This window comes from Pituophis catenifer, unplaced genomic scaffold (genome assembly GCF_029215685.1).
Source record: "Pituophis catenifer annectens isolate HBS135680 unplaced genomic scaffold, rPitCat1.0.hap2 SCAF_9, whole genome shotgun sequence".
In the NCBI taxonomy this organism is placed as follows: domain Eukaryota; kingdom Metazoa; phylum Chordata; class Lepidosauria; order Squamata; family Colubridae; genus Pituophis; species Pituophis catenifer.
Window position 1 is genome coordinate 9260063 of NW_027256889.1, and position 16856 is coordinate 9276918.

Genomic DNA, 16856 nt, shown 5'->3' on the forward strand with positions numbered 1-16856 from the left:
ATTCACGAGCCCACAAACAAATATATTGACTTTTATTTACAATGTATTGTATGTGGGATGCCGCATCGCGAAGGGAAGCCCATAGAGGAAATCAAAACGTGTCCTTCTGAAGAAACCCACACGTCGTGTATTTTCTGCCTGAGCTGTGTCTCTCCCAGTCCACCGAGAGGAAGGTATACAATAGAGTAACTCTACTCCTAGAAGGAGATTTGATGACTCTGAATAAGATGATGGCTATTTACGAGGTTGGACTATAAATGCCGGACTGTATTTCTTGCAAGTCCACCTCTGTTTCAGCGAACAGTTCTGTCCAGAATGGCTCCCATCTTCTCCGTTCTGTCGATGAGTCCATGCACCTCTTATATTACTTTGTTCTCTTCCCCCCCCCTCTAAAGTCCTCCTCCAGTTGATCGAGATTTCCTGAGACCTCCTTGGGTGCTTAATGCTAAGCTTGTGCTTCAGTCATGTCTCTCCCTGACATAGTTTGATGGCGAACATTGTGTTATGTTTATACATCCTTAAACTGGGAAATAGAAAACGGCCATTAAAACATACTGGGTGCAACCAGCAGATGACTGTAATGTTACTTGATGTAGATCTGCTTTGGGAAAACGTCCCCTGAATGCAGGAAAATGTTCATCGGAAAATGCAGCCTATCTCAAGGAAAGGTTGAGGCAGGCTTCCAGTAGGACTGAGTAGGGGGCAGACCAGTATGTATGGCCTGGGCTGTTAATCCCAGTTTAAAATCAACAGGATTTATTCCTAGAGAAGTAGCAATAGCACTTAGACTTATATACCGGTGCTTCACAGTCCTCTCTAAGCAGTTTACAGAGTCAGCCTATTGCCCCCAACAATTTGGGTCCTGATTTTATCCACCTCAGAAGGATGGAATGCTGAGTCCAACCTTGAGCCTGGTGAGATTCGAACTGCCAAATTGCAGGCAGCCGGCAGTCGGCAGAAGCAGCCTGCAGTACTGCACTCTAACCGCTGCGCCACCGCGACTCAAATATAACATACAAAGCTTAAATCATAAGACATTTAAAGGGGATCCAAGATTCTTTGGCTGTATTCGCACAATGTTTTGGGCCCATGATTTGGGATAGCCAAATCCCTCCCCTCCATATGATAACATTGTGGCCTGGTTTCCAGAATAGATTTAAGATCCTCCCCCCCCCCGGAAAAAACAGAAATCCCAAGCTATCAACACCATTTTAAATGGCCCTGTCCGCATTGTGTGAATTTAGCCGTTAAGTTGGTGTTTGCTTTTTTTGAACAGGCACGCATAGGTTACAGTTATCTGATGCAGGATTGCACAATTTTTTTTTTTCAAAAAAAGTTTTCAACAGAAAACAGAGCCATACAAGCAAGCAGGCAAAATAAGCCCCCCCTCCCCAAAAAAAAAAACTTTCCAGGAATTCATTAAAAGGGAAGAAGAAAATCCAACTGAATCGACCTCATCCTTGTTAGGAAATGATAAGTGGGGGAAAAAAAAAAGAATGGAAATTCTGAGCAATTCTGGATAGGATTGACCTCCCTATAAAACGGAGTTCCTTCTGAGTAACAGTAACAGAGTTGGAAGGGACCTTGGAGGTCATCTAGTCCAACCCTCTGCTCATGCAGGAGACCTGTACTAGGGATTTGATCCGGCGACCTTTCTGGTCGACGAGCTCAAGTGTCTTAGCCACTGAGCCACCTAGTAAGAAGTGGCTGAGAGGATTGCTCTTCCGGCAATGGCAGCATCAGTTTATCATCATTTGGCAGGTCAAAAGAAAAGAAAAATCTGCTGACTTCTGCTGCCACTCAAGTTGCATTTGCTAGTGATTGATTATGGCTCTTAAGTCGCCTAACTCCCACCTGCTGGCCAGCTGTTATCTTGTGCCATTGGAGACCTGCACCCTCAGCAACATCTGCTTCCAAATGCTGTCCCCCTAGTGGATGCCTCTGGTACTGCACTTCCCAGGAGCCAACGGGTCTTCTCCTGGGCTGCTTCTCCCTGCGGTAGCTGCCTCCTACCCTCAATCAATGCCCCCCCCGGCTGCCCCCCAGCCCCAGTGTTGCTGGGCTCAGGCACTCAGATCGATGATGAGGTGACGGTAAATATGTGTCTTGCCCTTGAAGCTGGAGGCAACCAGGAAGTCTTGCTTGTCAACGTTGAGGTGGGCAAAGGAACGCGGGGCCTGGGTGTTGAGCTCCTGGAAGTGCTGGAAGAGGCCAGTGATGGGGTCGTAGCGGTAGACTTTGCTGAAGGAGTAGTCATTGCCAAGAAAGGCGTAGCGATAGCCGGCGATGCTCAGCGGTTGGAAGACCATGGAGCCGCGAGAAGGCATATGCTGGACATCTCGAAACATGGACCCATCCCAGTGCATCACCTGCGGAGAGCAGAACAGGACTCAAATGCAATTTCTTGACGATCGTTTCAGTCAAAGGGTCTAAAGGTGTGCAAGCCAGAGCCACTAAGACCGCAGCAAGTCTTAGAAAGATGGTGGTATTCAGCCAGTTCTATCTGGTTTGGGCAAACTGGTAGCGGCGGCTGTGGGAGGCTCCGCCCACCCACCCACCCAGACATCATCACGTCCTGTTTTTGACACTCTGCGCATGCACAGAAGGCTCTGCGCATGTGCAGAGGTGACACCTGCGAGCGAAGCGCGTGTTATTACGGGAGAGTGTTATTAGTGAGTGTTATTATGGGGGAGTGTTATTATGGGGGAAAGGAACCTAATGTTCAGTATGTAAGGACAATGGAAAAAAACGGGAGTCAACCAAAGGGAGGGATTTCATTTATTTCTCAATGAGCAATCTACCTGATTCATAACCGATGACACATTGGAAAAGAGAAACCGATTTATCTTTGCCCAATAAATTAGAGTTGATTGAGCCAAGATTGAACCCTATGTCTTGGCATTTTCTCTTCTCCTGGGATCATGACCTAGCAAGAACCATTAAGGCATAGATTGAAATGTACTTAATGGAGGAACTCATTAAAGTCCCAGAATTTCTAACTGGAGGACTTACAGCCATGATGGCGAACCTATGGCACGCATGCCAGAGGTGGCTCGCAGAGTCCTCTCTGATGGCACGTAAGCCGTCACCCCAGTTCAGCTCCGCATGCGCGCACGCCTCCCGCTGGCCAGCTGGTCTTCGGGTCTCTGCAGTGCATGCGTGGCAGGTGAGGCACATGTGGGGGGCGCACACACATGCGTGGTGGGCTGGGCCGCATGCGCGGGGACTGCATGTGCATTGCATTTTGGGGGTTCAGACAGAAAGCTGTCATTCAATATATCTGGAGGTCACGTCTAGATCTGTCCAGCCTTCAGGCCATCAACTTTAATAACTTGTCCTTCTCACTGAGACATGTTTTTGACTGGCAGCAGATACCCGTTTTCACCAAGCACAAATATATTCCCCTACAGGCTATCTTCAAAGCTTCCATCAGGTTTACTTGAAAATGCCACCAGATCCTAAGGCCCACATATGCTCACTTACAACCCAGTGATGAAATCTTATTTTTTTTTTACTACCAGTTCTGTGGGCGTGGCTTGGTGGGCGTGGTTTAGTGGGTGTGGCAGGAGAAGGATACTGCAAAATCTCCGTTCCCATCCCACTCCAGGGGGAAGGATATTGCAAAATCTCCATTCCCACCCGACTCTGGGGCCAGCCAGAGGTGGTATTTGCCAGTTAACTATTCAAAATTTCCGCTACCGGTTCTCCAGAACCTGTCAGAACCTGCTGGATTTCACCCCTGTTATAACCTCTGATCTGCAAGCCATAGTGGTTGGATTCCCCCAACATGCTACGCCAAATAGCCACATTTCTGGAGGTTGTATTCAAACCACATCGGTGTGGTTTGGTGAAATGTGTGACCGCAGTGAAGCAGGTACAGTGCCAACCAACCAACCACCCCAACTTCCCATCTCACCTTGGAATCTCCAAGGAACCGCGTCAAACAAATGTACACGTCGTCCTTGACCTTGAAATGCTTGACAGCGTAGACATCATCCATATCAGGAATGTCCGTACGGCGCACGAATTGCTGCTTGTTCCACTGATAGACGACCGGGCGCTGAGAGCTGCTGGCCAAGATGAGGTGGGGCTTGCCTGCAATCTCCAGAAATTCAGCATCTGTGTCACGATACCAAGAATGCAAAGACTGGTGGGAATAGAAGCCGTGTCCGTTCCAGCGGTACAAGGTGGTTGAGCCGGCCTTGGAACTGTCAGCCATGATGAAATACCAGTCTCCCTCCATTCGGAAGACCTCGATGTCATTGGGCTTACGGATGCGTGAGCTCTCGATGACCTGGGTGTGCAGGAACTGTCCTGTAGTTTCATGTCGCTTGTAGATGTGGGACCCTCTGAAGAGCTGAGCTACAACTACGAAGAGTTCGCCCTCAATCACCAAGGGTTTGCAGACCACAGTGGAAGAACCTGAGAAGGAGAAAGGGGGAGTCACTAAACTATGATGCTGGAAGCCTTCTTACATTAGAGTTACCTAGTTACATTAATTGTCTTAATGATGGCATTGCCATTGGGATCTGTACTGTTCTTCTCAATAGTTTGGGGCCAGCAAGGATGTAGAAGATGAGACCAGAATGTCATGCCATCCAAGTGAACAGTTCTTGGTATCTTATTTCCTCCTACCCTATGCAGTTTAAAGACAATTTATTTGTTTTTGAGGTATGAAAAGCTCTTTTAATAGTGTGCTGCTATTTATTTATTTTTTTAGAATAGAGTAGAATTCTTTATTGGCCAAGTGTGATTGGACACACAAGTAATTTGTCTTAGGTGTATATGCTCTCAGTGTACATAAGGAGAATAAAAAACATTCATCAAGAATAAAAAGATACAACACTTAGTGATAGTCAGGGTTACTAATAAGCTATCAAATCGTGCTAGGAAACAAATAAAAACAATATAATTGAAAGATACAAGCAACATGGTTATACTAATAAATGGGAAGAGATAAAGACTAGTAAGGAAGACAAGAATAATAGTAATACAGTCTTAGTAAATTATTTGACAGTGTTGAGGGAATTAGTTGTTTAGCAGAATGATGGCATTCGGGAAAAAACTGTTCTTGTGTCTAGTTGTTCTGGTGTGCAGTGCCCTATAGCGTCATTTTGAGGGTAGGAGTTGAAACAATTTATGTCCAGGATGTGAGAGGTCTGTAGATATTTTCCCAGCCCTCTTTTTGACTCGTGCAGTATACAGGTCCTCAGTGGAAGGCAGGTTGGTAGCAATGGTTTTTTCTGCAGTTCTAATTATCTGTTGAAGTCTGTGTCTGTCTTGCTGGGTTGCAGAACCAAACCAGACAGTTATGGAGGTGCAGATGGCAGACTCAATAATTCCTCTGTAGAACTGAATCAGAAGCTCCTTGGGCAGTTTGGGCTTTCTGAGTTTGCGCAGAAAGAACATTCCTGCCCAAATCTCAGTGGGAACTTGTGCCCTTCATTTTGCTATCAAATGGCAATAGTTGACAGCTGCAAAGAATCAGCACGTAGCATAGAACAGCGGCCCCCAATCTTTCGGGCACCAGGGACTGGTTCTATGGAGAAAGGTTTTTCTGTGGACCGGAGGGGGTGTGGTTTTGCATGTTGTCTGCATCCCACAGATGGGGCTTTGCTTGTTTGTGTGGACCACTTGCTGGCATACCACAGACCAGTACCGGTCCATGGCCTGGGGGGTGGGGGACCCTTGGCATAGAATATTTATTCAAGAATATACACAACAACTTGGTTAATTAAAGTTTACCGCTAAATTGGTGTCAGATAAAGGTCAACGGAATTGAGGATGGGCTAAGCTTGGAGTACTTGTGGGAATGCAAGGACTCTAATCTGATGACACACTTAACTCCGCCCTCCATCTCTGTCTGCTCTTCTCTTAGGATTGGTGCTAAATACAGACCATAGCTTAAAGACCTACAAACTACAGAGAAAGTTGATAGGCATAAAAAAGGTAGAGAAGATAGCTCCTTATTTGTTATGGGGTGTAGTTTGGTGCTGCTGAATGTTCCCCACTGTATGTTTCTGAACAACGAAGGCAATGCCTCCACCTAGTAATGCTGGCGGGAGAAAAGTGATTGTTGTTGTGTGTTTCTGGGTTTCTTACCATTGATAGTGGCATAGCTGCGAAATTTCCCACTCACGTGGTCCCACTCCATGAAGTTGCACCGTCCAGTAAAGGGCTGTGCAACCACCAAATTCTCTTCATCGTGATAGACGAACGTTTCTATTGAAAGAGACTGCTCTGGCAAAGTGTCAAAGAGAACAAGTTCTGTGGGGAGGAAGGTCGGAGTTAGCATTCGACCAGGGGGTGGAATCTCGCAACCCTGGTGGCCTTCAACTATTCAGAAGTGGGAAACTCAGTTGGCAGCCTGGAATGCAGTTAATTAATAAATGCATTTCTGCAAGGGCTGATGCTGTGTTTAAAGGGTTCCACGCAGAACATCTTTATTTGCCTCGTTATGATTTATTTTGCTATGTCTTGTGGCCGATCCACAAGGATGAATCCTTCTGGGTCAACCCAGAGCAAGAGTCTCCAACCTTGGCAACTTTAAGCCTGGCAGACTTCAACTCCCAGAATTCCCAGCCAGGCTTAAAGTTGCCAAGGTTGGAGACCTCTGACCCAGAGCAAGGGAGAAGAATTTGCAAGCTTGAGTTCCTTGCATCGCCTTGCAAAAATTTGGCTGTGCTTTCAAACCTGCCCTGAAGTTGCTACTGAATGGCAATTTTTAATGCAACAAGGAGCCAAATTTAGGTTTCATCCTGGCTCTTCCGAATTCTTGGAATTGCATCCCCCAGCAGGCTTCCCAAAAGGTCAAATTCAGCTTTCAGACTAACAAAAGTGGTCCATTGCAGAGCCAAGAATCCATCTAATCCAGAATATTGCTTCCAACATTGACAACCAAATGTCTGTGAGATGCTCACTAACAGGTCATGAAAGCAATTAAGCTATGGTCCACCATCAACCTTCAGCACCCAGCGTTCAAGGGAATAAGACCTCCAGAAATAAAGGTTGTATATAAACACTGTGATGAATAGTCCTTGCAGAAACCTCTCCCAGCCCCTCCTCTTTATCTAAAGATAAAGACCATCACCACAACACATGATATCCCGTGGAACAGATCATAGCACACGGGCAAGAACACATTTCCTAAGAGCCACTTCTCAATGTGTCATTCAAAAATTCAAAAATTATTTAAATTAAAGTAGGCATGTTGTGAATATAAGCCAACACTGACTTCAGCAGGATCAGCCAGTTTGGAAAATACTGTGTTTCCCCAAAAATAAGAACGGAAGTTATATTAATTTTTGCTCCAAAAGACGCATTAGGGCTTATTTTCTGGTTAGGTCTTATTTTAGGGGAAATACGGTACTAAATGCACCATCTAGCTGACAATCTTAACTGGGGCTTATTTTGGGGGGTAGGGCTTATATTACGAGCATCCTGAAAAATCATGCTAGGACTTATTTTCCGGTTGGGTCTTATTTTCGGGGAAACAGGGTAAAGTGAAAAGAAGGCTGGGGAAAAAAACACCACAACCTACGTCAACCTCTGCCTACATCAAATTTCCCCTTTCCTTTGACCACAAGCTGTGGTTGTATGAGACTTCAACTCCCAGAATTCTTAGCTTTCTCCAACACATCCGAAGGATGCCACTGATTTAGACTGGAATTACTACATTTCTTAAGAGAGATAGAAGCTTAATAAGTATCCACACATCACAGATCATTTTCATTTGATCCTTGACAAATCGAGACACTTTCTAAGTGAAGAGCCCTGGTGGCGCAGCAGACTAAAGCACTGTTAAGTAACACCAGCTGCCTGCAATTACTGCAAGTTCAAATCTCACCAGGCTCAAGGTTGACTCAGCCTTCCATCCTTCCGAGGTAGGTAAAATGAGGACCCGGTTTGTGGGGGCAATAAGCTGACTTTGTATAAAAAAGAACACCGCTTGGGGGGGGGGCGAAAGCTCTACTAAGCAGGTATATACAAAAGTATGAAGGCTATTGCTTAATGCATTGTAAGCCGCCCTGAGTCTCCGGAGAAGGGCGGCATATAAATCGAACCAATAAATTGAATCAATAAATAATAAAGGAGAATATTTGAATTTTCTGAAGCACCTCTCGACCGGCAATTGGCACTCAGATCAGCATAGATCAGTGTTTCTCAACCTTGGTAGCTTGAAGATGGGTGGACTTCAACTCCCAGAATCCCCCAGCTGGGGGATTCTGGGAGTTGAAGTCCACCCATCTTCAAGCTACCAAGGTTGAGAAACACTGGCATAGATGAACTCCAAGATTAACATCAGACAACAATCAAGTAAACAACACCCCAATCAAGAAACTGCCAAAGAGCCATCAGTAAGCAGCCCCAACCAAAGAACCTCTAAGACCAACCCAACCCACACTGACAGAAAAAGACACCAGAATATAAACTGACAGCAAATCCCACTCCTTATTAGCACTGATGATGCTACCTAGTTTGGGTAAGGAAACATCTGAAGGAAAACAAGCAAGCTCAGAAAACACCAAGGACCCCTGTACACTTTCTGTTTGTCGCATCTGGAAATTAATTCCAACTTCTTCCATTTCCATGGCTACAAATTCCCTAAGGAGGGAAGAGTCAATCTAAGACGGGGTCACCAACCTTTCGGAACTCAGGGACCACTAAATTCATAATTTTAAATCCCGCGGACCACTAATACGATCTGCCTAATGACCAGTTGGGTGGGCGTGGCAAGGTTTTCATGTGACTGGGTGGGCATGGCCAACTCGATGTCACTCACTTTGAGGGGCACCTTGCCAACCTCTACTTGCTACTCCTCGCCTGCCCGGGCTCCTTAGGGCCCCAACAGGAAGCAGTTGTTGGAGCTAAGCAGCCACCATGAGAAAGAGTTGGCAAAACAGCTGGCTCAGTTCAAATGGGAGAGAGCCTGAGTGGCGTAGGAGGCTAATGCCTCCTACTAAGGCAGCATTTAACATCCAGCTGCCTGCAATTACTGCGAGTTCAATTCTCACCAGGCTCAAGGTCGACTCAGCCTTCCATCCTTTCTAAGGTAGGTAAAATGAGGACCCGGTTTGTGGGGGCAATAAGCTGACTTTGTATAAAATATACAAAAGTATGAAGGCTATTGCTTAACGCATTGTAAGCCGCCCTGAGTCTCTGGAGAACGGCGGCATATAAAAATAAATAATTTTTTTTTAAAAAAATTGGATCTGACCGAGAAGGAGGCTCAGCAGAAGCACCTCAATGAGGACTACGAGCATAGGCTTTCCAAGCAGAGGGAAGACCTGCGGGAGTGCAAGGCCAGGTATAGGCACCTGGAGGCTCAGCGGGCTGAGATGGTCAGCCAGTTCCAGGCCATGATGCTCTCCCACTGGAATGAGGCCCACCGACTCTTCACCACCAGCAGTGCTTCCCTCCAGCCTTCGCCCAAAGCCCCACACCAGGAGGCTGAAGCAGACACCAAGTTGGAATCTCTGCCTCCCTCTGACCCACACAAGAAGACCCTGAAGGGGGAGAGACTCTCTGCAGCAACACAAACATTCATTGCACGTATCCGGCCCAGGGGCCGTAGTTTGAGGACCCCTGATTTAGTGCAATATAAAAAATGCAAATAATTAGATAAAATTTGGTCCATCTTTGGGAAAAAATTGACACTAAAGAAAAATTAAACGTTTGAATGACTGTGCTTAAAGTAAAGGGTTTCAATAGATTAAAAATTTGAGATAGGTGAAGATAAGGAGGCGAGGGCGGATGGTAATATTGATTATATATTTTATTAAAAATATAGATAAAAGGGGGAAAGTAAAATATTGGCAGAAATTGGAGTATATATAGTAAATATGGAGAAAATAAGCAGTATGAATTTTGACTCGGTCAATACTCTGTTCAGAAATTATGTATTTTATGCTTGTGTGTCTGAAAAAAAATAAAAAATTGTTTTAAAAAAATTCAAACCATTTCTCTGTGGACCACCAAAATTTTCTGGCAGACCACCAGTGGTCCACGGACTACCAGTTAGTGACCACTGCTCTAAGACATTTGGCTACTTGAATAAAATCTTTTGACTTTCCCTGTAAGGGAATCAAGGGTGAAATGCTCCCAGTTCGGACCGGATCGTCCGATCTGGTAGCGATGGCGGCAGGTGGTTCGGAGAACTGGTAGCAAAAATCCCTGTGCCCCCACCCATGCCCAGCTGAGCCGTGCGATCATCAGAGGCTGTTGTTTTAACTTTTAAAAGCATTTATTCTACAACTTCTTCAGGCAAAAAAATGCTTTTAAAACAAAACAAAAAAGCCTCTGATGATCGCACGGCTCAGCTGGGCTCGTCAGAGGCTTTTAAAAGCATTTTTTTCTGTAACCTCTTCGGCTGAAGAGGTTGTAGAACAAAATGCTTTTAAAAGCCTCTGACGATTCCAGCTGAGTTGCCTGATCATCAGAGGCTTTTAAAAGCATGTTTTTACAACCTCTTCGACTGAAGAGGTTATAGAAAAAATGCTTTTAAAAGTTTTTTTTTTTAAAAAAAGTTGGCCACGCCCACTCATTCACATTAAACACCCCCCCACACACACCAAGCCACGCCCACTGAACCGGTAGTAACAAATTTTACATTTCACCACTGAAGGGAATCCAATGTCAAGCGAGGTCTTTTTTTGGGTACTCAAGACAGAAAACCCTCAATAATCAGAATGGCAATATAGGAGCAGAAAATAGCCAACAAAGGCCATTCTTCTCTCCATTAGGGAGAAACAAAGCAACGAGCTAACCCATTTGGCTGACCCTTTGGCTGGATAGTAATACTTGCTGATGGAGGCAACTCCCTGCCTTTGACTCATGGTGGGGCTGGCAGTCCTTCCTCGCTGGAGGGAATCCAAAGGACAAAGGATGACCTACCAGTGGTGATGCAATTGAACCCTCCAGGGCGCAGTTCGCTGAGACTGGTGCGGTTCAGCTCAGCCGGCGAGTGGCACTCGATGGGCTCCACCAAGGCGCTGGTGTGGCTCAACCACTCCACCAGCCATTTCAGCTTACAGTCGCAGTGGAAAGCATTTCCCCGCAAGTCCCTGTTGGGGAAGAAAAGTTGGTGGGTGATCACCAGGAGGGCAGGGTGGCAGCCAAACGTTCACCCAGGGCCAGCTTCGTGTCCGTGGGGAATGCCTTCCCATGCTTCAAGCACTTGGAGCTGAGGATGGCTAATTCTTCGGCCAGCCCATCTCTCTCTTGCCGTAATTCACACCCTTCTCTTCTTCCTCCAAGCCATAACCAGAAAATAGAACATAGAGAGCGTAGAACAATAGAGTTATTTTTATATCAATCACCATATTCTACATAATACAACTGCAACCAAGAAATTAAAAGATGCTTGCTCCTCGGGAGGAAAGTTAGGGCAAATCTAGACAACATACTAAAAAGCAGAGACATCACCCTGCCAACAGAAGTGCATATAGTCAAGGCTATGGCTTTCCCAGTTGCAATGTATGGCTGTGAAAGTTGGACCATAAGGAAGGCTGAGCGCCAAAGAATGGAGGCCTTTGAACTAGGGTGCTGGAGAAGACTCCTGCGAGTCCCTTGGACTGCAAGGCGATCCAACCAGTCAATCCTAGAGGAGATCAACCCTGACTGTTCTTTAGAAGGCCAGATCCTGAATATGAAATTCAAATCCTTTGGCCACCTAATGAGAAGGAAGGACTCACTGGAGAAGAGCCTAATGCTGGGAACGATGGAGGGCAAAAGAAGAAGGGGACGGCAGAGAACGAGGTGGCTGGATGAAGTCACTGAAGCAGTCGGCATGAGCTTAAATGGACTCCAGAGGATGGTAGAGGACAGGAAGGCCTGGAGGAACGTTGTCCATGGGGTCGCGATGGGTCGGACGCGACTTCGCGACTAACAACAACAACAAGGCTTAAAGTTGCCAAGGTTGGAGACCCCTGGTCTAAGCCATCTGAAAGCCAGCGGACAACTGACCTATAATCTCCAACCATCTTTGGTGTGAGATATTGATCTGTTTGGAGCTGTGTCCTTTGATAGTCCTCATGACCAGGAGTGGAGGTTAGGCTTGAGTAACAACATTTTCTATCCAAAACCATACCCTTGTTTCTTTCTGCTGGACTCAACTTACACTGAAGTCAGCGAATCCAGGCCTCGGAAGAGGTGCCTTGGTAAGGTCTGCAAGTTGTTGTTGGCTAAATTCCTGTGAAAAATGGGAAGGAAAAAGAATATCCTTAAAGCAAGTTGGCAGATCTGAGAACATGCCGTGCGTTGAAGGGAAGCAGCCCCAACAGAAGAGAATATCTGTAGCTCATCTCTGGCTGGCCCCAGAGTGGGGTGGGAATGGGGATTTTGCAATATCCTTCCCCCAGAAGTGGGGTGGGAATGGAGATTTTGCAATATCCTTCCCCCAGGGGTGGGGTGGGAATGGAGATTTTGCAATATCCTTCCCCCAGGGGTGGGGTAGGAATGGAGATTTTGCAATATCCTTCCCCCAGGAGTGGGGTGGGAATGGAGATTTTGCAATATCCTTCCCCCAGAAGTGGAGTGGGAATGGAGCAGTGGTGGGTTTCAAATTTTTTTACTACCGGTTCTGTAGGTGTGGCTTGGTGGCCGTGGCATGGCTTGATAGGTGTGGCCTGGTGGGTGTGGCAGGGTAAGGATACTGTAAAATCTCCATTCCCACCCCACTCCAGGGGAAGGATACTGCAAAATCCCCATTTCCTCCCAATCAGCTGGGACTTGGCAGGCAGAGAATAGATGTGGGCGAGGCCAGTAAGGATTTTTACTACCGGTTCTCTGAACTACTCAAAATTTCTGCTACCAGTTCTCCAGAACTGGTCAGAACCTGCTGAAACCCACCTCTGGAATGGAGAGTTTGCAATATCCTTCCCCTCCCATGCCCATCAAGCCCACCAAGCCACACCACGCCCACAGAACCGGTAGTAAAAAAAATTGGATTTCACCACTGGCTCTTAGGCTAAGTTGCCAGGTGAGATCCTCAAAGCATGTATGTTGCTTTAAGTTTGCCCAAAATAAAGGGTGGATATAAAAAAAAACTAATAAATAAACAATAAGTCAAGTTGCGTGGTAAACTTTGCCGGAACTCCAGAAGTCCAAAGAGGAACCAGGAAGATTGTCCCACAAAGTACTCACAGATGAAGAAGAGTCTTCAGACCTCGGAAGGCATTCTTGGAGATGGCTTCTAGTCTGTTTTGTTCAATGAACCTGGAAGAGAAGTCCCGGTAAGGCTCAGGAAAGGAGCAAAAATGAGACAGGGCAATGGTTAAGAGGTTGGACGAAGGATGGGCTAACACAGTGTTTCTCAACCTTGGTAGCTTGAAGATGGGTGGACTTCAACTCCCAGAATCCCCCAGCCAGCGCTGCTGGCTGGGGGTTTCTGGGAATTGAAGCCCACCCATCTTCAAGCTACCAAGGTTGAGAAACACTGGGCTAACATCAATCCTCAGATCCTGGGGGGGGATTTGGGCCAGTCAAGCTTTCTCAACTCAGCCTGCCTCACAGAGCTCTTCTTGTGAGGAGAAAATCAGAAATGGAGGAGAACCACTGCTACACATTGCCTTTTGCTTCTGGGAGAAAGAAAGGCAGCACCATAATTTGACAAATAACATGCAAAACAAAAAAAACCAAAAGAAAAAGAAAACAAAATTCTGGGTTTTATTTAATTGACCAAACTAAGTAATAATTTTAATTAGCAATTTTATGATGTTTGTGTGTCTATATTTTTCTTGACTGTACACCGCCTTGAGTCCTACGGGAGAAAGGCGGTATAGAAATATAATAAATAAATAAATAAATAAATAAATAAATAAATAAATAAATAAATAAATAAATAAAAGCAAATGGGTTCTAAATCTGGGATCAGCCACATATAATCTTCTAGATGTTGGAATGAAAGTTTAATGAATACAGGAAAATAAAGCTGATTGCACATTTTACTGTACATCCATTCCCCTGTTGGGTTCTTTTCAGACTTACACAGTTCATAGAACATAGAATCATTGGCTGGGAGGGACCTCAGAGGTCTAATAGTCCAACCCCCTGCTCAGGGCTGGAGAGCTTACACCATCCTGACCAAATGACTGTCCAATCTATTTTTTAAAACCTCCGGTGTTGGAGCATCCACAACTCCAGGAGGCAAGCTGATCCGTTGATTAACTGTTCTCACCGACAAACAATTTCTCCTTACTTCTAAGTTGGCTTTCTCTTTAACAAGCTTCCACGCATTACTTCTCGCCCTGCCCTTTGGAGCGTTGGAGAATAAATCAATCCCTTCTTATCTGTGACAGCCCCTCCCGACAGTTTCTCCATATAGTTCCATAGCTACAACTCAATCTCTTAAATCTTACGAGCCCCTCTCTTTATGAGCTATACTGTCATCTCTGCCTCTTATCTAGCAATATACAACAGTCCTAGTGTTGTGGCCCGCCAACAGCCTGCGCAGATTGTTGCTGATCCCGACGACAAGGAGGCTGGTGTGGTGCTGCGCCAGCAGCCTGTGCAGCTGGCGCTCAAGTCGGACAGCGAGGAGGCTGAAGAAGATGTGATGCCAGAGGCAGGGATTCAGTCAGGGCCTTCAGACCCTCCAGAGGCTCCTTTAAGTGAAGAGGATGAAGAGAAGGAGCCTCTTCTCAATGCACGGGAGTGCAGAGCTTCCAAAAGGCAGGAGTGGTTCTTCAGGAGGAGGTCTCCTCGAGAGTAAGGCTTGGGGCTAATTGGCCACTCCCTTAGCCTATTTAAGAAAGTACGCAGCTTGTAACAAGCTGCAGGAAACAACTTTAGTTGGCTAATCATCACGTTGGGATGTCTGTGCAACCTTGCTTCTGGGCTTTCTGCCAACTCTAGTAAGACTCTATCTTATCTGTGGAATTCTGGCAGGCTGTTAAGAACGCTTATTAACAGCCGGCATTTGCTAAAACTGCGTTATTTGAGTAAACTAAGTTTTGTTCAGAGTTTTTGTGTGCTGTGTTTTTTGGGATCCGTAGCTGGGGCAGAACACCTAGATGTTGATAGACTGTGACTCCATCCACCCTCACCAAAGTCCTTGGTGGAAGTAATGAATGAGGGTCGCTGCTATCCCATCACATGGGAAGGGGCCCTGCTATCCTGTCATTGAACGAGATCTTGAGCCTTGGCAAATTGCTGATGTCAACCCATCTTGGTCCTCACTGATGTACTTGCTTCTCTTTTCCCCCCCACCCCCCACCCCCCACTATTGCATACTTACAGATATTCCAGGTGTATCAGTCCCACAAAAGCGTCGTCCCCAATCAGTTCCAGGGAGTTGTAAGTGATCAAGCTAAAGGGGGAGAAGGTTGGGAGGAAAGGAGGCAAGCTGGTCAGTTGAAAGGAATACAGAGGAGAAAGAGCCACTTATAGAAGGTCCCTAAAGGAAATGCCACCTCTACGAAGAACGAAAGTGCTCTGAACATCCAGGAGTGTTGCAGGATGGGAAGAGAAGACCCAGTGGTGAAATCTGAACCCGTTTACTACCGGTTCACTGGCTGAGCATGCGCACCAAACACGCGCTGCACGCTTGCATGCGCCGTATGCACCACGCACCAAATGCGCAGTGCACGCCAAAAGAAGGCAAGGGGTACGTAGAACAGCGCATGGATGTGTATGTGTGTGTGTGTGATCAGCTGTGGTGCGCAATCCTCGGACCCTTTTTTTTTACTTTTAAAATAGGTTGAATAGGTTGTAAAAATGCTTTTAAAAGTTTTTTAAAAAGGCTCTAACGATTGCGCGCCACAGCCGTGATAGTCAGAGCCTTTTTAAAAGCATTTTTACTACCGGTTTTGGAGAACTGGTAGTAAAAAAAATGCCTAAAAAGTAAAAAAAAAAAAAAAAAAGTTCCGATAATCAGCTGAGTGACGCACGATCTTCGGAACTTTTTTTTTTTTACTTTTTAAAGCATTTTTAACTACTGGTTCCAGAGAATCGGTAGTAAAAAAATGCTAAAAAAGTAAAAAAAAAGTTCCGATGATCGTGCATCGCTCACCTGATTGTTGGAACTTTTTAAAAACATTTTTTACTACCGGTTCGGTGAACCAGTAGCCTTTTTTACTACCGGTTTGGGTGAACTGGACCGAACCGGGAGCATTTCACCCCTGAGAAGACCACGTGCTAAGGGTCAGGGAAGTGACAGCCTAGGGCAGGAGTGTCAAACTCAATTTCACTGAGGGCCGCATCAGGGTTGTGGTTGACCTGGGGGTGGGGGCGAGACTGTGTGGGTGTAGCCATCTTGACACCACTCACTGGGCGTGGCTGACTGTGGGCGTGGCCAGCTTCACGCCACTCCCCAAATGACGGGCATGTTTCCTCTTCGCACTGGGTAGACCAGAGCGAAGCGACATGGGCTGGCCTCTTACATTTTCCAGGACAGTCCCATGAGCTGTATCTGACCACATCGCAGGCCGCATTTGGCCCGCGGGCCTTGTGTTTGACACCCGTGGCCTAGGGGATTTCAGGCTTTCATGTTTCCTGCCCTGTATGTCCCTTCACTATTGAACACAGGTTGTTGGGGATGCATACCAGTGGTGGGTTGCTACTGGTTCACCCTGGTTCGGGAAAATTGGTAGCAGCGGTGGCGGGAGGCTCTGGACATCATCAAATACACTCTGTGCGAGTGAACCGGTAGCAAAGGTAAGTCAAACCCGCCACTGATGCAGACAACACAGACTCAATAACACAGCCTGTTATTTACATTCAGCTGTCTGCAATTATTGCAAGTTCGAATCTCCCCAGACTCAAGGTTGACTCAGCCTTCCATCCTTTCTAAGGTAGGTAAAATGAGGACCCAGACTGTGGGGGCAATAAGCTGACTTTGTATAAAATATACAAAAGTA

The 16856-nt window shown here is 46.2% G+C and overlaps 1 protein-coding gene across 1 annotated transcript; it reads right to left on the minus strand.

Annotated features, from left to right (window-relative positions):
* Nucleotides 1-62: 62 nt before the first annotated feature.
* LGI4 (leucine rich repeat LGI family member 4) lies at nt 63-16418 on the minus strand. The gene is made up of 8 exons (XM_070950022.1): nt 16267-16418; nt 15236-15307; nt 13144-13215; nt 12119-12190; nt 10894-11063; nt 6103-6267; nt 3917-4422; nt 63-2369 (listed from the first exon to the last, which is right to left on the minus strand). Exons 1-8 carry the CDS (start codon nt 16416-16418, stop codon nt 2064-2066), a joined length of 1515 nt encoding a protein of 504 aa, XP_070806123.1. The 3' UTR covers nt 63-2063.
* Nucleotides 16419-16856: the final 438 nt, after the last annotated feature.